This window comes from Sapajus apella, unplaced genomic scaffold (genome assembly GCF_009761245.1).
Source record: "Sapajus apella isolate SASKATOON/1434 unplaced genomic scaffold, GSC_monkey_1.0 scaffold51, whole genome shotgun sequence".
In the NCBI taxonomy this organism is placed as follows: Eukaryota; Metazoa; Chordata; class Mammalia; order Primates; family Cebidae; genus Sapajus; species Sapajus apella.
Window position 1 is genome coordinate 3,298,957 of NW_022436991.1, and position 15,856 is coordinate 3,314,812.

At 52.2% G+C, this 15,856-nt stretch overlaps 1 protein-coding gene across 1 annotated transcript in view; it reads left to right on the top strand.

Annotated features, from left to right (window-relative positions):
• LOC116526419 overlaps positions 1 to 15,856 on the top strand; it is a 164,070-nt gene that overhangs the window by 16,781 nt on the left and 131,433 nt on the right. Inside the window, exons 8-10 of the mRNA XM_032242701.1 lie at positions 2,418 to 2,557; positions 9,329 to 9,432; positions 10,516 to 10,681. Of these exons, the coding sequence (XP_032098592.1) occupies positions 2,418 to 2,557; positions 9,329 to 9,432; positions 10,516 to 10,681 (410 nt within the window). The remainder of the gene's footprint in view (positions 1 to 2,417; positions 2,558 to 9,328; positions 9,433 to 10,515; positions 10,682 to 15,856) is intronic.

Sequence of the window (15,856 nt, forward strand, 5' to 3'; positions counted from 1 at the left end):
ACCCCTTCTGAAAACAAAGGAAAGGAAAGAAAATTGTCATTGCCTTTAAGCACCTGGCACATGGCCGTTGTGAGCACTAGTTTACATCCTCCTGGCCCCATTCTTTAGGGCCCGATCCCAAAGGCACACTTGGAAATGAGCCTTCATCCCTCCTTGAAATTCTGTGCTGGGCTCAGGTGGCCCTGGCTTGGCCCTGTCCTTCTCCCCGGGTAATTGTTCCAGGGTTAGAGTCATCTGGTTCGCAGCTGTTGTGGGAAAATTCTCTCCAGGCCTGCAGATCCTTGGCAGGTCATCAGGAGTGTTTTTTTTTTGTTGTTGTTGTTGTTTTTTTTGAGATGGAGTTTCCCCCTCGTTGCCCAGGCTGGAGTGCAGTGCCGTGATCTGAGCTCACCACGACCTCCGCCTCCCAGGTTCAAGTGATTATTCCTGCCTCAGCCTCTGGAGTAGCTGAGATTACAGGTGTGTGCCACCACACCCAGCTAATGTTGTATTTTTACCAGAGACAGAGTTTCTCCATGTTGGCCATGCTGGTCTCGAACTTCTGACCTCAGGTGATCTGCCCACCTCAGCCTCCCAAAGTGCTGGGATTATAGGCGTGGGCCACCACTCCCGGCCCAGGAGTGTTTTCATTCATGCTTGTCTGAGCACCTGTTATGTGCTGAGCACTGCCAGGGCTCTGGGGACAGGGCTGTGATCATGGTCAACTCCATCCCTGTCACCCTGAGGCTGCCACCCACCTGGGAGGGGGAAACTGCAGATGGAGAAAAACCCAGTCAAGGTGGCTGGAGACAGTGATCATGTCAGAAAAGAAATTAAACAGCCTCACGAAAGCCAGTGACTTAGACGGGGCCCAAGAGGGCCTCTCTGAGGACGTAATGATTTTGCTGAAGCATAAGACAAGCTCAGCTTTGGGAAGATGCAAGAAAGAGCATTCAGGGAGGAAATGGGAAGTGCAAAGGCCCTGGGGCAGGAATGACCTTTATGTGTCCCAGGCTCCCCTGGGGCTAAGGAGAGGTCTGGAATAGATGGGTGGATGTATACACCTGTGTGAAGCTAGACACACTGCGAGGGTGAGTGCTCAGGCCTGCAGGCAGCCAGGTGGGATCGCACAGCATCTAGAGGGCGCACGCCTCTGCCAAGCAGCATGGAAGCTGAGGGAAGTGTAGATTGCAGATTCGAGGGTAGGTCTTTGGGGTGTGGGGGTCCAAGCAGGGCTCAGGAAAGTTTAGCACCACAGCTGTGTGCAGAGCAGAGGGCAGTTTCTGCCATCACCCATCTTTCCTAGGAAGCAGCCACAGGACTGAAGGCATGAGAAAGATTAAGACTTTTTTGACAAGGTGACATGTGACATGATACAGAAGGACACATGCGTACCCACCCTCTCCAGAGGCTGCCACCATTCTTGGCTTCTAGTATATTTTCCAGACAAATCCTGTGTACTTACAGATACATTGGCGACTGTGTCTTTTTGGGTTGTCTGGCTTTTACATTTTAAGTTTTTTTGAGACAGCCTCACTTTCGTTGCCCAGGCTGGAGTGCAGTGGTATGATCTCGGCTCACTGCAACCTCCACCTCCCAGGTTCAAGCAGTTCTCCTGCCTCAGCCTCTGTGTAGCTGGGATGACAGGCATGTGCCACCACACCTGGCTAATTTTTTCTATTTTTAGTAGAGATGGGTTTCACCATGCCGGCCAGGCTGGTCTTGAACTCTTGACATCAGGTGATGCACCCACCTTGGCCTCCCAAAGTGCTGGGATTACAGGTGTGAGACCCTGTGCCCGGCAGAGAGTAGTCTGTTTCTATTTTACTTTTTTGAGGTGGAGTTTCGCTCTTGTTGCCCAAGCTGGGGTGCAATGCGATTCACCCGCTTCAGCCTCCTGTGTACTTGGATTACAGGCATGCGCCACCATGCCTGGCTAATTTTTTGTATTTTTAGCATAGAAAGGGTTTCTCCATGTTGGTCAGGCTGGATTTGAACTCCCAACCTCAGGTGACCCGCCCACTTTGGCCTCCCAAAGTGCTGCGGTTACAGGCTTGAGCCACTGCGCCCAGCCTGTTTTTATTTTTGCCCCATACACTCTTCTGCATCTTGCTTTGGTTCCTCGATGGCTTGGAGGTCTTTTGAAGGCAGGGCGTGTCCTGCTGACCTGTTTCTGTTAAAGGGTACTCAGTGTTCCCTGGTGTGAGTGGGCCATGGTTTGTGTGCTCATCCCCCACTGGTGGGGACACAGGTTGCTTCTCATCTGAGGCTGTTTGCAGTGACGCTGCCACGATTTCCCTCCTAGACACCCTTCTTACCTATCGCCTGAAACATGCTGAGGGAAGCATTGGCCGGGGTGGGGACGACTCCCAGAGGACTTCCTAGCTCACTCTGCGGTTTCCCCATGTGGTCATCCCATCCACCTCTTGCCATCCCAGATCCAGATGATGGAGGCGATGAAGACATGACCCCAAGCAGCCTGCTATACGAGTGGGAAGAGACTCCATCCCAGGCCATGGTGGCCGCTGCGGACGACTTAGTGAGGAGGCTGTGCCTGGCTCAGACAACCAGCTTGCAGGTAAGTGGCTTCTGCAGCCGCAGGCCAGAGTCTTTCCTGGCCCTGAGTTCCTAGGACATCTTCTTCCTGCCCACATCCTGGCCCTTCCTCTCAGTTATTTAGTATCCGGGATGGCATGTACGGGTGAGTAGGCTGTGCACTGCCCAACTGTGCCTGGTTGCAGAAGGAAATCAGGATGGCGTGTGCCAAGCCAGTGTCCTACCCCAGGTTGGATGTGAGCAGAGGGGAAGCCTTTTCTCCTCTGTCTGTCTAGAAGCAAACAGCAGTCCTGTTGATTTACAATCTAACCTCCCAGGCGTAGTCACAGATGAGCCTCAGCACTGAGGATTTCCCACAACAAAGTTAGAAACACAGTCAGGCGTGATGGCTCACACCTGTAATCCCAGTACTTGGGAGGTGGAGGCTGGTGGATCACCTGAGGTCAGCCTGGCCAATGTGGTGAAACCCCATCTCTACTAAAAATACGAAAAATTAGCTGGGCCTGATGGCACATGCCTGTAATCCCAGCCACTGGGGAGGCTGAGGTAGGAGAATCGCTTGAACCTGGGTCGCGGAGGTCGCAGTGAGCTGAGATTGCACCATTGCACTCCAGCCTGGGCAACAATAGTGAAGCTCTGTCTCAAAAAAAAAAAAAAAAAAAAAAAAAAAAGTTAGAAACACATGGCCAAGGCCTCCTCAGAAACTCCCAGCTGTTTCAAGTCAAGAGGTGGCTGTGGCTTTTTGAGACTTATGGCAAGTTCCTTCATCGGTGGTCATCAAGTGTCCGAGACCCTGAGGCTGTGCTCTGATGACGCGAGTTCTCCTCCCCACCTGGCTTGTTCTGAGAGAGAGCCTTGAACCCACATATAAGATGGAAAGCATGAGAGAGATGGTTTAACGTGGCACAGTCCCTGGGGAAGGAAATTGATGTGTCATTGGATTGAAGACTCATCCAGATAATCCAGGATGATCGTATCTCAAGATCCTTAACTTAATTAAATCTGCAAAGATCCTTTTTGTAAATAAGGGAAATTTACAAGTTCTAGGACTTGGGACATGGGCATGTCTTTTTGGGGGCCTCCTTTCAATGTCCTACAGTTATTTTATTTTTTTAAGACAGAGTCTCACTCTGTTGTTCAGGCTGGAGTATAGTGGTGCAGTCATGGCTCACTGCAGCCTTGACTTCCTGGGCTCAAGTGATCCTCCCACCTCAGCCTCCAGAGTAGCTGGGACTTCAGGTGCATGCCACCACACCTGGCTAATTCTTGTGTTTTTTGTAGAGTCAGGGTTTCGCCATGTTGCCCAGGCTGGTCTTGAACTTCTGGACACAAACAATCCTCCCACCTCAGCTTCCCAAGGTGTTGAGATTACAGGCGTGAGCCACCATGCTCTGCCAAGGCTTTACGGTTTTATTGGGCGCTCGGTGTATGCTCAGACAATCAGCTCCAGGGCCTCACCTGCATAATTTAATTTAATCATCTCAGTGAAAGTTATATCATTGTGTCCATTTTACAGGTGAGGAAACTGAAGCTTGAAGAGTGTAGGAAATGTGCTTAAAGCCACCTTGCTAGTAAGTGAGAGCTGGGCTGTTATCCTGGGCAGTCTGGCCCAGAGCAGGGTTTCTCACCCTGGGTACTGTGGACACCAAGGGCTGGGTTGTGCTTTGTGGGGTGTGAGAGGGAGGCTGTCACGTGCAGTGTAGGATGTTTAGCAGCATCTCTGGCCTCTTCCCGCAAATGACAGCGTCATCCCCACCTGCAGTCCATGACAACCAGATGTCCCTAGGGAGCACAGTTGTCCCCAGTAGGGGACCGCCGCTCTCCGGCCTGGGCTTTAACCATTGCACCACTGAACTTCATGGCTTGATGGGAAGGCAGGCCTGCATCCTTTGTCTGGCTCCAAAAGCACCCTGACCACTGCCTGGACAGCTCCCCTGGCAGGGGTGGCTCAGGGCACGGTGCGCTGTGGGTCTGGGTCTCCACATTTGGACCCTGATGGTGCTAGCCAGAGAGGGCACTGTGCGGCTGTCTGTGTTAGAGCACTGAAAAGGAAGTTACTGCCACTGGGGAGGTCCCCTGGGCTGAGGGGTGAAGTGCTGAGGACCCTGTTGTTGGAAATGGCTTTGCAGGGACCCGTCGGTGTACGCCAAGCAGCTCCTGGGAGGGCTGAGGGCCTGCCTGGGTTGCCAAGGGGGATAGACCTCATGAGTGTCTGCTTGAAATGCCTTTGCCTCTCCCTATTGATGGTGGCCAGGAGACAAGGTTTGTTTTTCAGTCTGGAAACAAAACCAAGACTCAGTGCACAATAGAAAGCAAACCCCCAGTTGGGACCTCCGCAGAGGCCCTGAGTTTTCGAAGCTGGCAGCAGTGGGTGGGATGGCCAAGAGCTTCCCTAAGGAACAAAGGAGGAGAAAGCAAGGGGGCATTGTGGGTGGGAGGGGACAGACAGAGGGAGCCAGCGGGGCCACCTTCTGCGGGCTGCCAGGAAGGACGCCTGGGAGAGGGCGTGGCTCATCACCCGTCTTGGGTGTTGTGAGGACAGGGAGGTGAGTTAAAGGTGTGCTTACTAAGGGCTGACTCTGTGCAGTCAAGAGACAGCGTAGACAGTGGTGAGACAGGCCTGGCTTATAAGAGCGGGTGAGTAGATGGCGAGGTGTCCTGCAGGTGGGCGTTAAGCACTGCTGTTGCAAACATTAAGTTGTGGCCGGGCGCGGTGGCTCATGCCTGAAATCCCAGCACTTAGGGAGGCTGAGGTGGGTAGATCACCTGAGATCAGGAGTTTGAGACCAGCCTGGCCAAGGTGGTAAAACCCGTCTCTACTAAAAATACAAAAATTAGCCGGGTGACTATAATCCCAGCTACTTCGGAGGCTGAGGCAGGAGAATTGCTTAAACCCAGGAGGTGGGCATTGCAGCGAGCTGAGATTGCTCCACTACCCTCCAGTCTGAGCGACAAGAGTGAGACTCCATCTCAAAAAAAAATTAAGTTGTATTAACGTAGCTGACTAATGGGTACAAATACACACTTCCGTAGAAGAAATCAGACCCTGATACTTGATAGATTCTTAGGGTGACGACTGTAATTAATATTAATTCTACGTTTAAAAATAGCTGGGGCTGGGTGTGGTGGCTCACGCCTGTAATCCCAGTCCTTTGGGAAGCCAAGGTGGGCAGATCGCTTGAGGCCAGGGGTTTGAGACCAGACTGGCCAACATGGAGGAACCCCATCTCTACAAAAAATACAAAATGGGCCGGGTGTGGTGTCGCATGCCTGTAATCCCAGCTATTTTGGAGGCTGAGGCAAGAGAACCAAGGAGGTGGGGGTTGTAGTGAGCTGAGATTGTGCCATTGCACTTGAGTCTGGGCAACAAGAACGAAACTCCAACTCAAAAAAAAAATGACTGGAAGAGAATAATTTGAATGTGTCTAGCGTAAAGAAAAGATAAATAGTTAAGGTGATAGATATCGTAATTATCCTGATTTAATTAGATGAATGTATCAAATGATTCCACGGGTACCCTGAAGATATGTACATTTAATGTGTATCAGTAAGTAAATAGGCTGGGCACCCTGGCTCATGCCTGTAATCTCAGCACTTTGGGAGGCTGAGGTGGGATGATCCCTTGATCTCAGGGGTTTGAGACCAGGCTTGGTAACATAGGGAGAGCCCATTTCTACAAAAAACCAGCCAAGCATGGTGGTATGTGCCTGTGGTCCTAGCTACTTGAGACGCTGGTGGGAGGATGGCTTGAGCCCGGGAGGTTGAGGCTACAGTGAGCTGTGATCACACCACTGCCCTCCAACCTCAGTGACAGAGTGAGACTCTTCTCCAAAAAAAGAAAAGAAAAATTTAAAAAATAAAATAAAATGAATTATATTAGAAACAATGGTATGAAGTGCTCCAAACCATGACCACCTGGCTACTTTACCACAGTTTACTGTCATCTTGCATTGGAGGTTAGTCATGTTGATTGTAACTGTGTGGTGGAAATATGTGCTAAGGTTGCAGATTTCTTCGCAGGTCCGTCCTTAGCAATTGTATGTTGGTAGCTTGAAATTGACCACGATGGGTGTATTTACACCATGCGAATCGGCAAACGCTACAAATCAGGACTTTTTTTTTTTTTTTTTTTAAGCCCTTGCCTGTCAGACGCTGGTTAAGAGTGTGGGCTTAGGAGCTGGTGCCCTAGTTCAAGTCTCTACTCTGCCACTGAGTAGGATGTGCCTGCTGGCACCTGACTCAAACACTGATTATCATCTTCCTTCTCTGTCAGCTTGGACCAGTGCCTGGTACATAGCAAAGGCTCCTTACTAAGTAACTAGTGGCGTGGTAATTATTACTATTTTTCTTTTTTTTTAAACAGGGTCTTGCTCTGTCACTCAGGCTGGAGTGCAGTGGTGTGATCTTGGCTCATTGCAATCTCTGCCTCCTGGGTTGAAGTGATTCTCTTCTCAGCCTCTTGAACAGCTGGAATGACGCGCCTGCCACCACAGCTAGCTAATTTTTGTATATTTGGTAGAGACGAGGTTTCACCATGTTGCCAGGCTGGTCTCCAACTCCTAACCTCAGGTGATCTGCCTGCCTTGACCTCCCAAAGTGCTGGGCTTACAGGCATGAGCCACTGCACCTAGCCTTATTATATCATTGTGTGTTATTGGCGGTGGTGGGGTGGCAGGTTTTTTACTGACCTAAATGTCTGTCTGTCTTTTTTCCCCCCCTTTTGAGATGGAATCTCTTTCTCTTGCTTAGACCGGAGTGCGGTGGTGTGATCTCGGCTCACTGCAGCCTCGACCTCCTGGTTCATGTGATTCTCTTGCCTCAGCCTCCTGAACAGCTGGGATTAAGGCATGCAACACCATGCCTGGCTAATTTTTGTATTTTTAGTAGAGACAGGGTTTCACCATGTTGACCAAGCTGGAATCGAACTCCTGACCTCAAGTAATCCACCCACCTTGGCCTCCCAAAGTGCTGGGACTCAGGCGTGAGCTGCCGTGCCTGGCTCCGGACTTGATTTCTGGGCAGAAGCCTTGAGCCCTTTGTCTCCATCCATAGCCTGCCTAGGCCTGCTCTCTTTTTTGCTTTTGAATTTCTTCTTCCACCAATGGAGGGAAAGCAGGATGAGCCACTCATGAGCCCTTCTATTGTGCCTGGCTCTGAAAGGCCCATTCTCAGGGTAACAGTTGTGGCCAGAGGCTTGCCCAGAGCAGGAGGAGTGGTCCTGGGCAGGCACCATCTCCCGCTGCCCGTCAGCTGTTCTGAGCCCAGGGTGCCAAGGGCAGTCAGGGAAAGGCAGCCAGGGGCCAGAAAGACATGTAACCAAGCCCATTAGGAAGGAAGGAAGCAGGCCTGGAACTGAAATTTTTTTGGATAGCTGCCGCTCACTGGGCAAGAGAGTCTTTGAGGCCACCAGTGGTCAGGGCCAGCCGCGATGGTGGTGGTCAGCCTGCAGCAGGGGCTGGCTTGTGGGTCCTGCTGCAAGAAGGAAAGGCGGAGCTGAGGGTAGCCACTGGCTCTGCCCACACAAGGCATATTCCGGGAAGGCTGTCTGGATTCTGGCCGGCAGGCATGTTGGCAAGTGGGCCGAGTGACCAGTGAGGGCCTGTTTTGCAGTCTGTGTCTTGCTGAGATCAAGCTTCGTATGTGGGGATTCCGTCACTGTCACACACACAGCAGGGAAGCCAAGGGCCAGGGAAGCAGGTCCCAGCCTTGGAGGACCCCTGGTGGGTGAGGTCTACAGCCTGGCCCTGGACAAGACTGGGGAAACACGGGGGGCTTCCCTGCAGGAAGCTGGGACCTGAGTTGGCTTGGCTCTTACCTTGTTGCTCCTTCTGTGGCTTTGGGTTTAGGTCAATGTGGTGAGCCTGAGTGAGACTACGGGGGTACCAGGAGGGAAGTTTCCCAAACTAAACGTCTCCTAAACCCGGGGGCTGCTCTGAGTCCTTTATTTCTTGTGAATTTTGGGCCTCCTGCAGCCCCCATAATGCCCTTTATTAGCTGTCACTGTTAATAATTGTATAAAACAATTACATTCTTTTTTCATTAGAAATATTGGAAAAGGCAGGGTACAGTGGGCTCACGCCTGTAATCCCAGCACTTGGAGGGGCTGAGGTGGGAGGATCACTTGAGCCCAGGAGTTTGAGACCAGCCTCGGCAACGTAGTGAAACATCATTGCTATGAGAAATGCAGAGAAATTAACAGCGTGTTGATGTGTGCCTGTATTTCCAGCTACACGGGAGGCTGAGGTGGGAGGATCGTTAGAGCACAGGTGCGTGAGGCTGCAGTGAGGAGTGACTGTGCTTCTGCCCTCCATCCTGGGAGACAGAGGGAGACCCTGTCTTTAAAAAAAAAAAAAAAAAAAAGTATATATATTATATAGGAAAATCTCACCACCTCGATAAATATTTGAAATATGCTAAGACTCATTAGAATAATTAGATTATAATCATAGTGAACATTCATTGGGCTTTTATTAGCTGCCACAGATTCTGACAATATGTCTTGTTTCACTGCCATATCCTGAGTGCAGTGCAACGCACATAGTAGGTACTCAATAAATACCTGCTAAATTAAAGAAAAGTGAACCAGCCTGTGTGCTTGTAGGGGCTGGGGGTGCAGTGGGGGAGAAGATGGACCTGGAGCCTCATTTCACTGGGTCTCAGGACACCTTGGGAGAAGGGGGCAGGTCCTCCCCACTTTCCCCACAGTTGTGCTCGCCAGCAGGGGACAGGTGAGGTGACCTTTGGGGATCCCCCACACTGCTGGGTGTCTCATGCTGCTCCCTCTGAATCCTAGGCTATGGACTTGTTCCTGACACTGGTGTCCCAGCTCCACGGCCTTTCTGGGGGTGAACTGATGGAACTCTGGCGACATTCTTCCTTCAAATGCCGAGACAACGGGTAAGGCCCCTCCCTGGGTAGCGGGTGGACCAGGAGTTGGCTGGGGGTGTCCCTGGCTTATGGGGAGTCTTAGTGCTGAGGGATGGATGCTGATGTCTTATCCCGTCCCCGAGACACGACACTGACTTGCCCTTCAGTCCAAGAATGTGCGCCAAGGAGGAGATTAAGTGGGGAGCCTGGAGGTTCCCACGGGGCCCAGGCTGGATCCTGCCTGGGACCAGAAGTTGAAGGGCCTGGTGCATAAAGACAGCCATTGTTCCCTTCCCCAGACAGGGACCCTCTTGCTGGAATTAGCATTCCAATGCGCCTAGGGTACCCTCCTGCAGGGGGTGGATCGGAGAGTCAGGGCTGGGCGCTGCTGGGCAGGGCTGGGATTCCACCACCCAGTCGTTGCTGATCTGGGACCAGTAAGGGGGGTAATGAGACTCGCAGTCTGAGAGGGGAGTTTCTGAGGCACTAACTCCTATGCTCGGGAGTCGGAGACCAGCCTGGGCAACATAGCAATGACCCCGTCTCTACAAAAAATGAAAACATTAGCCAGGTGTGGTGGCGCACAGCTGTGGTCCCAGCTCCTTGGGAGGCTGAAGTGGGAGGATCACTTGAGCCCAGGAGGTGGAGGCTGCAGCGAGCTGTGATTGCACCACTGCACTGCAGCCAGTGTGACAGAGTGAGACCTTGTCTCCTAAACAACAACAATAAAAAATGTCCTGATGTTGTGCAGAATATTCAAGTTTGAAATTTAGAGACTGTTTGCTGATTGTTGGTTCCTCTTCCACTCGGAATTCTCACCCGACTCGGTGGCATTTGCTTGGGTGGGATTCAGCAGAGCACCGGGTGGGGAACTTGTGTTTTTCCAAACCACTTTGCTGGGTGGGTAGAGCTGGCAGGGCCTGTAGTGGGCGCTGTGGTCCCAAGAGGACAGGCCCCCGCCAGGCTGGGGGGGGCCCAGACCCAGATCATCTCCTCTCAAGGTGTATGAGGGTGGGCACGTCTGTACCGCACCTCCCTGAGCCTCAGTTTACCCCCGGGTGACTTTGGTGAGATGAGGTGCTCAGCACAGGTGGGTCACCTTGCTGATCTCAGGCAGCCGCTGCTGGATGCGCTGCGCTCCTGTGGGACGGAGCCCTGCGTGGGCCTCATGAAGGAACTCCTCGTATCCGGGGAGGTGGAGCCAGACGAGGCGGAGGCGTGGCTTTCATCACTGGCCTTCATCCCACAGCCCACAGATGCCATGGTCCACGTGCTGCTGGTGAGTCCCTGCACCCCACCCGCGCCGCCGTGTCCTCCCTGCCTGGCTTGGCTGCTGGTTAGACACCGGGTAGGGTTGGGGGTGATCAATTCTTTTGTGTTAACCCCTCATGAAATCAGCGGAGGGGGCCAGACCCCTCACCCTCCTGGGCTAGTGTGGCAGGTTCAAGGGCACCTTTGGTATCAGAGAGATCCAGGTTCAAGTGTCAGCAGTGTGTGATCCCAGGCAAGTGACTTAACCTTTCTGAGCCTGTTCTCTGTCTCTCTCTCTCTCTTTTTTTTTTTTTTTTTTTTGAGACGGGGTCTTGCTCTGTCACCCAGGCTGGAGTGCAGTGGGACAATCTCGGCTCACTGCAACCTCTGCCTCCCAGATTCAGGTGATTCTCCTGCCTCAGCCTCCAGTGCAGCTGGGACTACAGGTGCCCACCACCACGCCCGGCTAATTTTTTTTTAGTAGAGACGGGATTCTTGGCCAGGCTGGTCTTGAACTCCTGACCTCAAGTGATCTGCCGTCAGCCTCCCAAAGTGCTGGGATTACAGACGTGAGTCACCACACCTGGCTGTTTTCTGATCTCTAAAAGGAGGATGGAAGTCATACCTCTATGCTGGGCTCATAGTGAGGAATGAAATGCTGTGTGTGAAGTGGTTCTCCTGGTGTCAGGCACGAAATCTGAGCACTTGAAATTACAGCTGCCACTATTGTTATAAACACATACTTAATGGGTCTAGAGATTAGGAAATCTGTGTGAGATGAGGTCGGTAATTTCTACCCATACATGGAGGTCTCGTTTAATCCTTGAGATGTCCCTACTGCAGTAGGTGGTCTTATCAACCCCGTTTTGCAGTTGAGAAAACTGAGGCCCAAAGAGGTAGGGCAGTTTCCCCAAGGGATTGCAGCTGCTCTGCCTTTCACTGAGATTCTGACCTGAGACCTTGGGGTGTGTCCTGACTTGCCTGGGCTGGGGGGTGTCACCTGTCACTCCTTACCTTGTCCCAGCTGATAGTGAGTCAGAGGACGTGGGTGGGGAGCGAGAGCGAAGACACAGCTGGAGCGGGGCCGCGGGGTCCCTGGGGCATCAGAGACCCCTACATTGGTTGAATAGGCCCCAGCATGATCTGTGAGGTCTTGGAGCTGGTCGGGCCCTGGCTGTCCCTCCGGGCAGAATAGAGGGAGCCTTTGCCTTCTGCCCCTGACCCCAGGGTTTGGGGTGGGGCTATGCCAGGCAGTCTGTGTGGTTGGCTCCGCTCAGCAGACAAGAATCAGGCACTGACTTGGAACCAGGCCCATGTTGGGCCCCAAGAGGCATCACCCACAGTTGACAGCCTAGCAGGTGACTTGCTGGCCACCAGGCGTGCCACAACCACCCAAGACCTGCGCTGGGCTTAGCCAGTCTCCCTGGAAACATCTGTCTACTTCCCCCCATTCCTCCATCCCCTCTCCCACCCCTCCTTCCTCTTCCCCCTCTCCTTTCCCATCCCCCTTTTGTCTTTCCTTCTCCCCTCTCCCATCCCTCTTCTCTCTTACTCCCCCCCCTTCCTCCCTCCCTTCACTGGATTATTTGTACATTTGTTCCACATATATGCAGTAACTGAAAGCACAAACCCATCTGGACTTCCCGGTTTCAGATCCCAACCCTGTCCCTCACCAGCAGGACCTTGGCCAAGGCACTTCACTGTCCCAGGCCTCAATTTTCCCCATCTGTGCAATGGAACTATTTTGTAGGATGATCTTGCAGACCAAGTGAGTTGCGTGGTGTGTTCGGAGGGAGATGGCTGTTGACATTAGTCTGGGACACAGCCCGGAGCCAAAGAGGTGGCGTCCGTTGGCTCATGGAGCCTGGAAGCTTCCTCTGCCTGCCTCACAAGCGATGTTCCACCTGCAGGCCAGAGCTCATGCCTCTCTGGGCCGTATTTTCTTGTTCTGTCATCCGGTCAGCAAGGCTCTGCCTGAGCTGTGGCAGGTTCTGGGGATGTGAGCTGTCTTCATGCAGCCTGGGACGAAGGGGTGTGGGGGGGGAGTGAGGAGTGAGGGGCAAGCAGGGAAAGAGAGAGTATTTTAGTGAACTTTTAATTTCAGAATACATTTAATTATTTATTTATGAGACTGGGTCTCACTCTTTTGCCCAGGCTGGAGTACAATGGCGCAATCTTGGCTGGCTGCAACCTCCACATCCTGGGTTCAAGTGAGTCTCCCTGCCTCAGCCTCCCCAGTAGCTGGGATTACAGGTGCATGCCACCACACCCGGATAACTTTTGTATTTTTAGTGGAGACCAGTTTTTACCACGTCGGCCAAGCTGGTTTCGAACTCCTGACCTCATGTGATCTGCCTGCCTCAGCCTCCCAAAGTGTTGGGATTATAGGCATGAGCCACTGTGCCCAGGCTTCTTGATGGTGTCTTTTGATGAACAAAAGCTGTTCATGTTGGTGAAGTCCAGCTTCCTGGACTCATGCTTCATCTCTCCCAGGTCCCGACGCTTCCTGTCTTTTCTTTTCCCAGATGTTTTCTTACATTTTCGGGGAGGGCTGGTTTGGGGTATGATGTCTGAGCTTTGGAATCATGTTGGAAAGGTGAAATCGGTTCAATAAGAGTCACGGGTTTGAGGATAATTTTATTTTGCCATCTTTAAAAATGAAAAAGAGCCTGGCTCAGTGGCTCACACTTGTAATCCCAGCACTTGGGGAGACTGAGGCAGGTGGATCACGAGGTCAGGAGTTCCAGACCAGCCTAACATGGTAAAACCCTGTCTCTACTAAAAAAAAAAAAAAAAAAAAAAAAAAAAAAAATTAGCTGGGCGTGGCGGCGGGCGCCTGTAATCCCAGCTACTTGGGAGGCTGAGGCTGAAAATTGCTCGAACCCAGGAGGCGGAGGTTACAGTGAGCCAAGATCATGACAGAGCAAGACTTTGTCTCAAAAAAATAAAAAATACATAAAACAAAAATAAAAAAATAAAAAAGTGGTTATTTTAAACAGACCTTTAACTGTAAGTCTTTTTAAGTCAGAGATTTTTGCATTAAGACGGGCTTTTTTCTCCTCCCTCCCTTTTTATTCCACTTTTAAAATGCATTTTTCCTTTTCAAAATTATCCATTCTTTTTGTGATGTGCTTTCTGGTTTTTGTGAAAACAGGGAAGGCTGGCCATTCTGGGCTCATCCCCAGGGCAGCTGTACACAGAACCGACTGGGTCATTACTGCCGGGCCTGCTGTCAGCACCCAGGCGTCCTGCTGGCCCAGCTGTCCTGGCGGGGCCACCGGAAGTGGCTCACAGATCTGGGCTCTCTGCCAGCCAAGAGGCACCAGCCTGCCCCGAAGCCCTGCAGGGCCTGACCAGGCTTCTGGCTCCAGCTTTGGTCTGGGACAGGCCTGAGCCTGCCCTGTCCGCACCCCCGCTGCCTTTCTTGGGTGCAGCAGGCGGCCCCTCCCACGTGCCCCAGCCTGTCTCAGTCTTTTTATAACCCCTGCCCTCCCAGCCAAGCCCATTTGCCCTGCCCTGTGTTAGGAAAACAGAGCTTTGTTTTCTTTTCCCAAATATAGGGAAGCATTGAATGTGTGTTTTCCAGGATACACACTCCTGTCCTTTCACAAGGAAAACATGTAGTGAGATGCACACGCCGTGACTCCCACACGTGCATCCTAAGTGCACGTGTACACACACAGGACACGACCCACACACCCTGAAGCAGGCACTCACTGAGGCAGCAGTATGTGCACACACACATTGGATCATGTACATGAACAGACCTGCACACACACAGACACAGGCTCACACCAAGGCACAGGGACACAAAAACACACAGGGACATGCACACACATGTTGGATCGTGTGTACACAGACCCACATACACTGATAAAGGCTCACACTGAGGCACAGGGACACATAAACACACAGGGACATGCACAGACATGCTGGATCATGTGTTCACACACAGACCCCTACACACACTGATGGAGGCTCACACTGAGGCACACGGACACGCAGACACACAGGGACGTAGACACACATGCTGGATTATGTGTCCACACACAGACCTGAACACAGACATAGGGTTACACCGAGGCGCAGGGACACACAGGGACGTATACACACTGGGTCATGTGTACACAGACCTGTATACATACTGACACAGGCTCAGGGACACACACAGGGTCATACACACACATGTTGCATCATATGTACATGCACAGACACACACACTGATGCAGGCTTGCACCAAGGCAGGCTCTCCCAGGACATCCACATGGGGGACTGTAGGGACACACACACACACCCCCCCCTGTTGAGGCATACATGCCAAGACTCATACCTGGAGATGTAGATACCCTAATGTGTGCACACGTGAACACATGGCGGGATATGTGTGTACACACAGCAGGACACTCACATAATGGGACGTGTGAAGACAGCCACCCACACCTGGACACATGCATGGGCACACCATGACACGCTGGGCTGGGTGTGGGCACACACAGTACCCACACACACCTGGACATGTGGGCGTGTGCACACACCCACTGGGACACACATGAGACGCCCATGTGGGGACTTGTGTGCACAGGTCTCCACCAGGAAACACATGCGTTCTAGGGTTCTTGAGTGCACGGAGACACCTGCACACCCGCGTGGGAACTTACAAGCACTGGGATTCCACAGCACACGCCAACATGCACACACACAGATGCTCATGTTCTCACACTCACACGGTGTGTTCATGTTCTAGCACAGCCACGCAGACCCCGTGAAGATTGACGAAGCCAAGGAAAGAACAGAGCTGGGCAGGCCGGGCGTGGTGGGCGTGGTGGCTCACACTTGAAATTCTAGCACTTTGGGAGGCGGGCAGATCACCTGAGGTCAGGAGTTCGAGACCAGCCTGGCCAACATGGTGAAAGCCTGTTTCCACTAAAGATAGAAAAATTAGCTGGGCGTGGTGGTAGGCGCCTGTAATCCCAGCTACTCAGGAGGCTGAGGCAGGAGCATCGCTTGAACCCAGGAGATAGAGGTTGCAGTGAGCTGAGATCTTGCCACCGTATTCCAGCCTGGGTGACAAAAGCAAGACTCCACCTTGAAAAAAAAAAAAAAAAAAAAAGCAGGGGACAGAGCTGGATGGGGATTTTATTTCCCCACAGCTGCCAAGCATTCTCTGTTCTAGGGTAGCATGGGTCTAGCACGGAGGCCACTT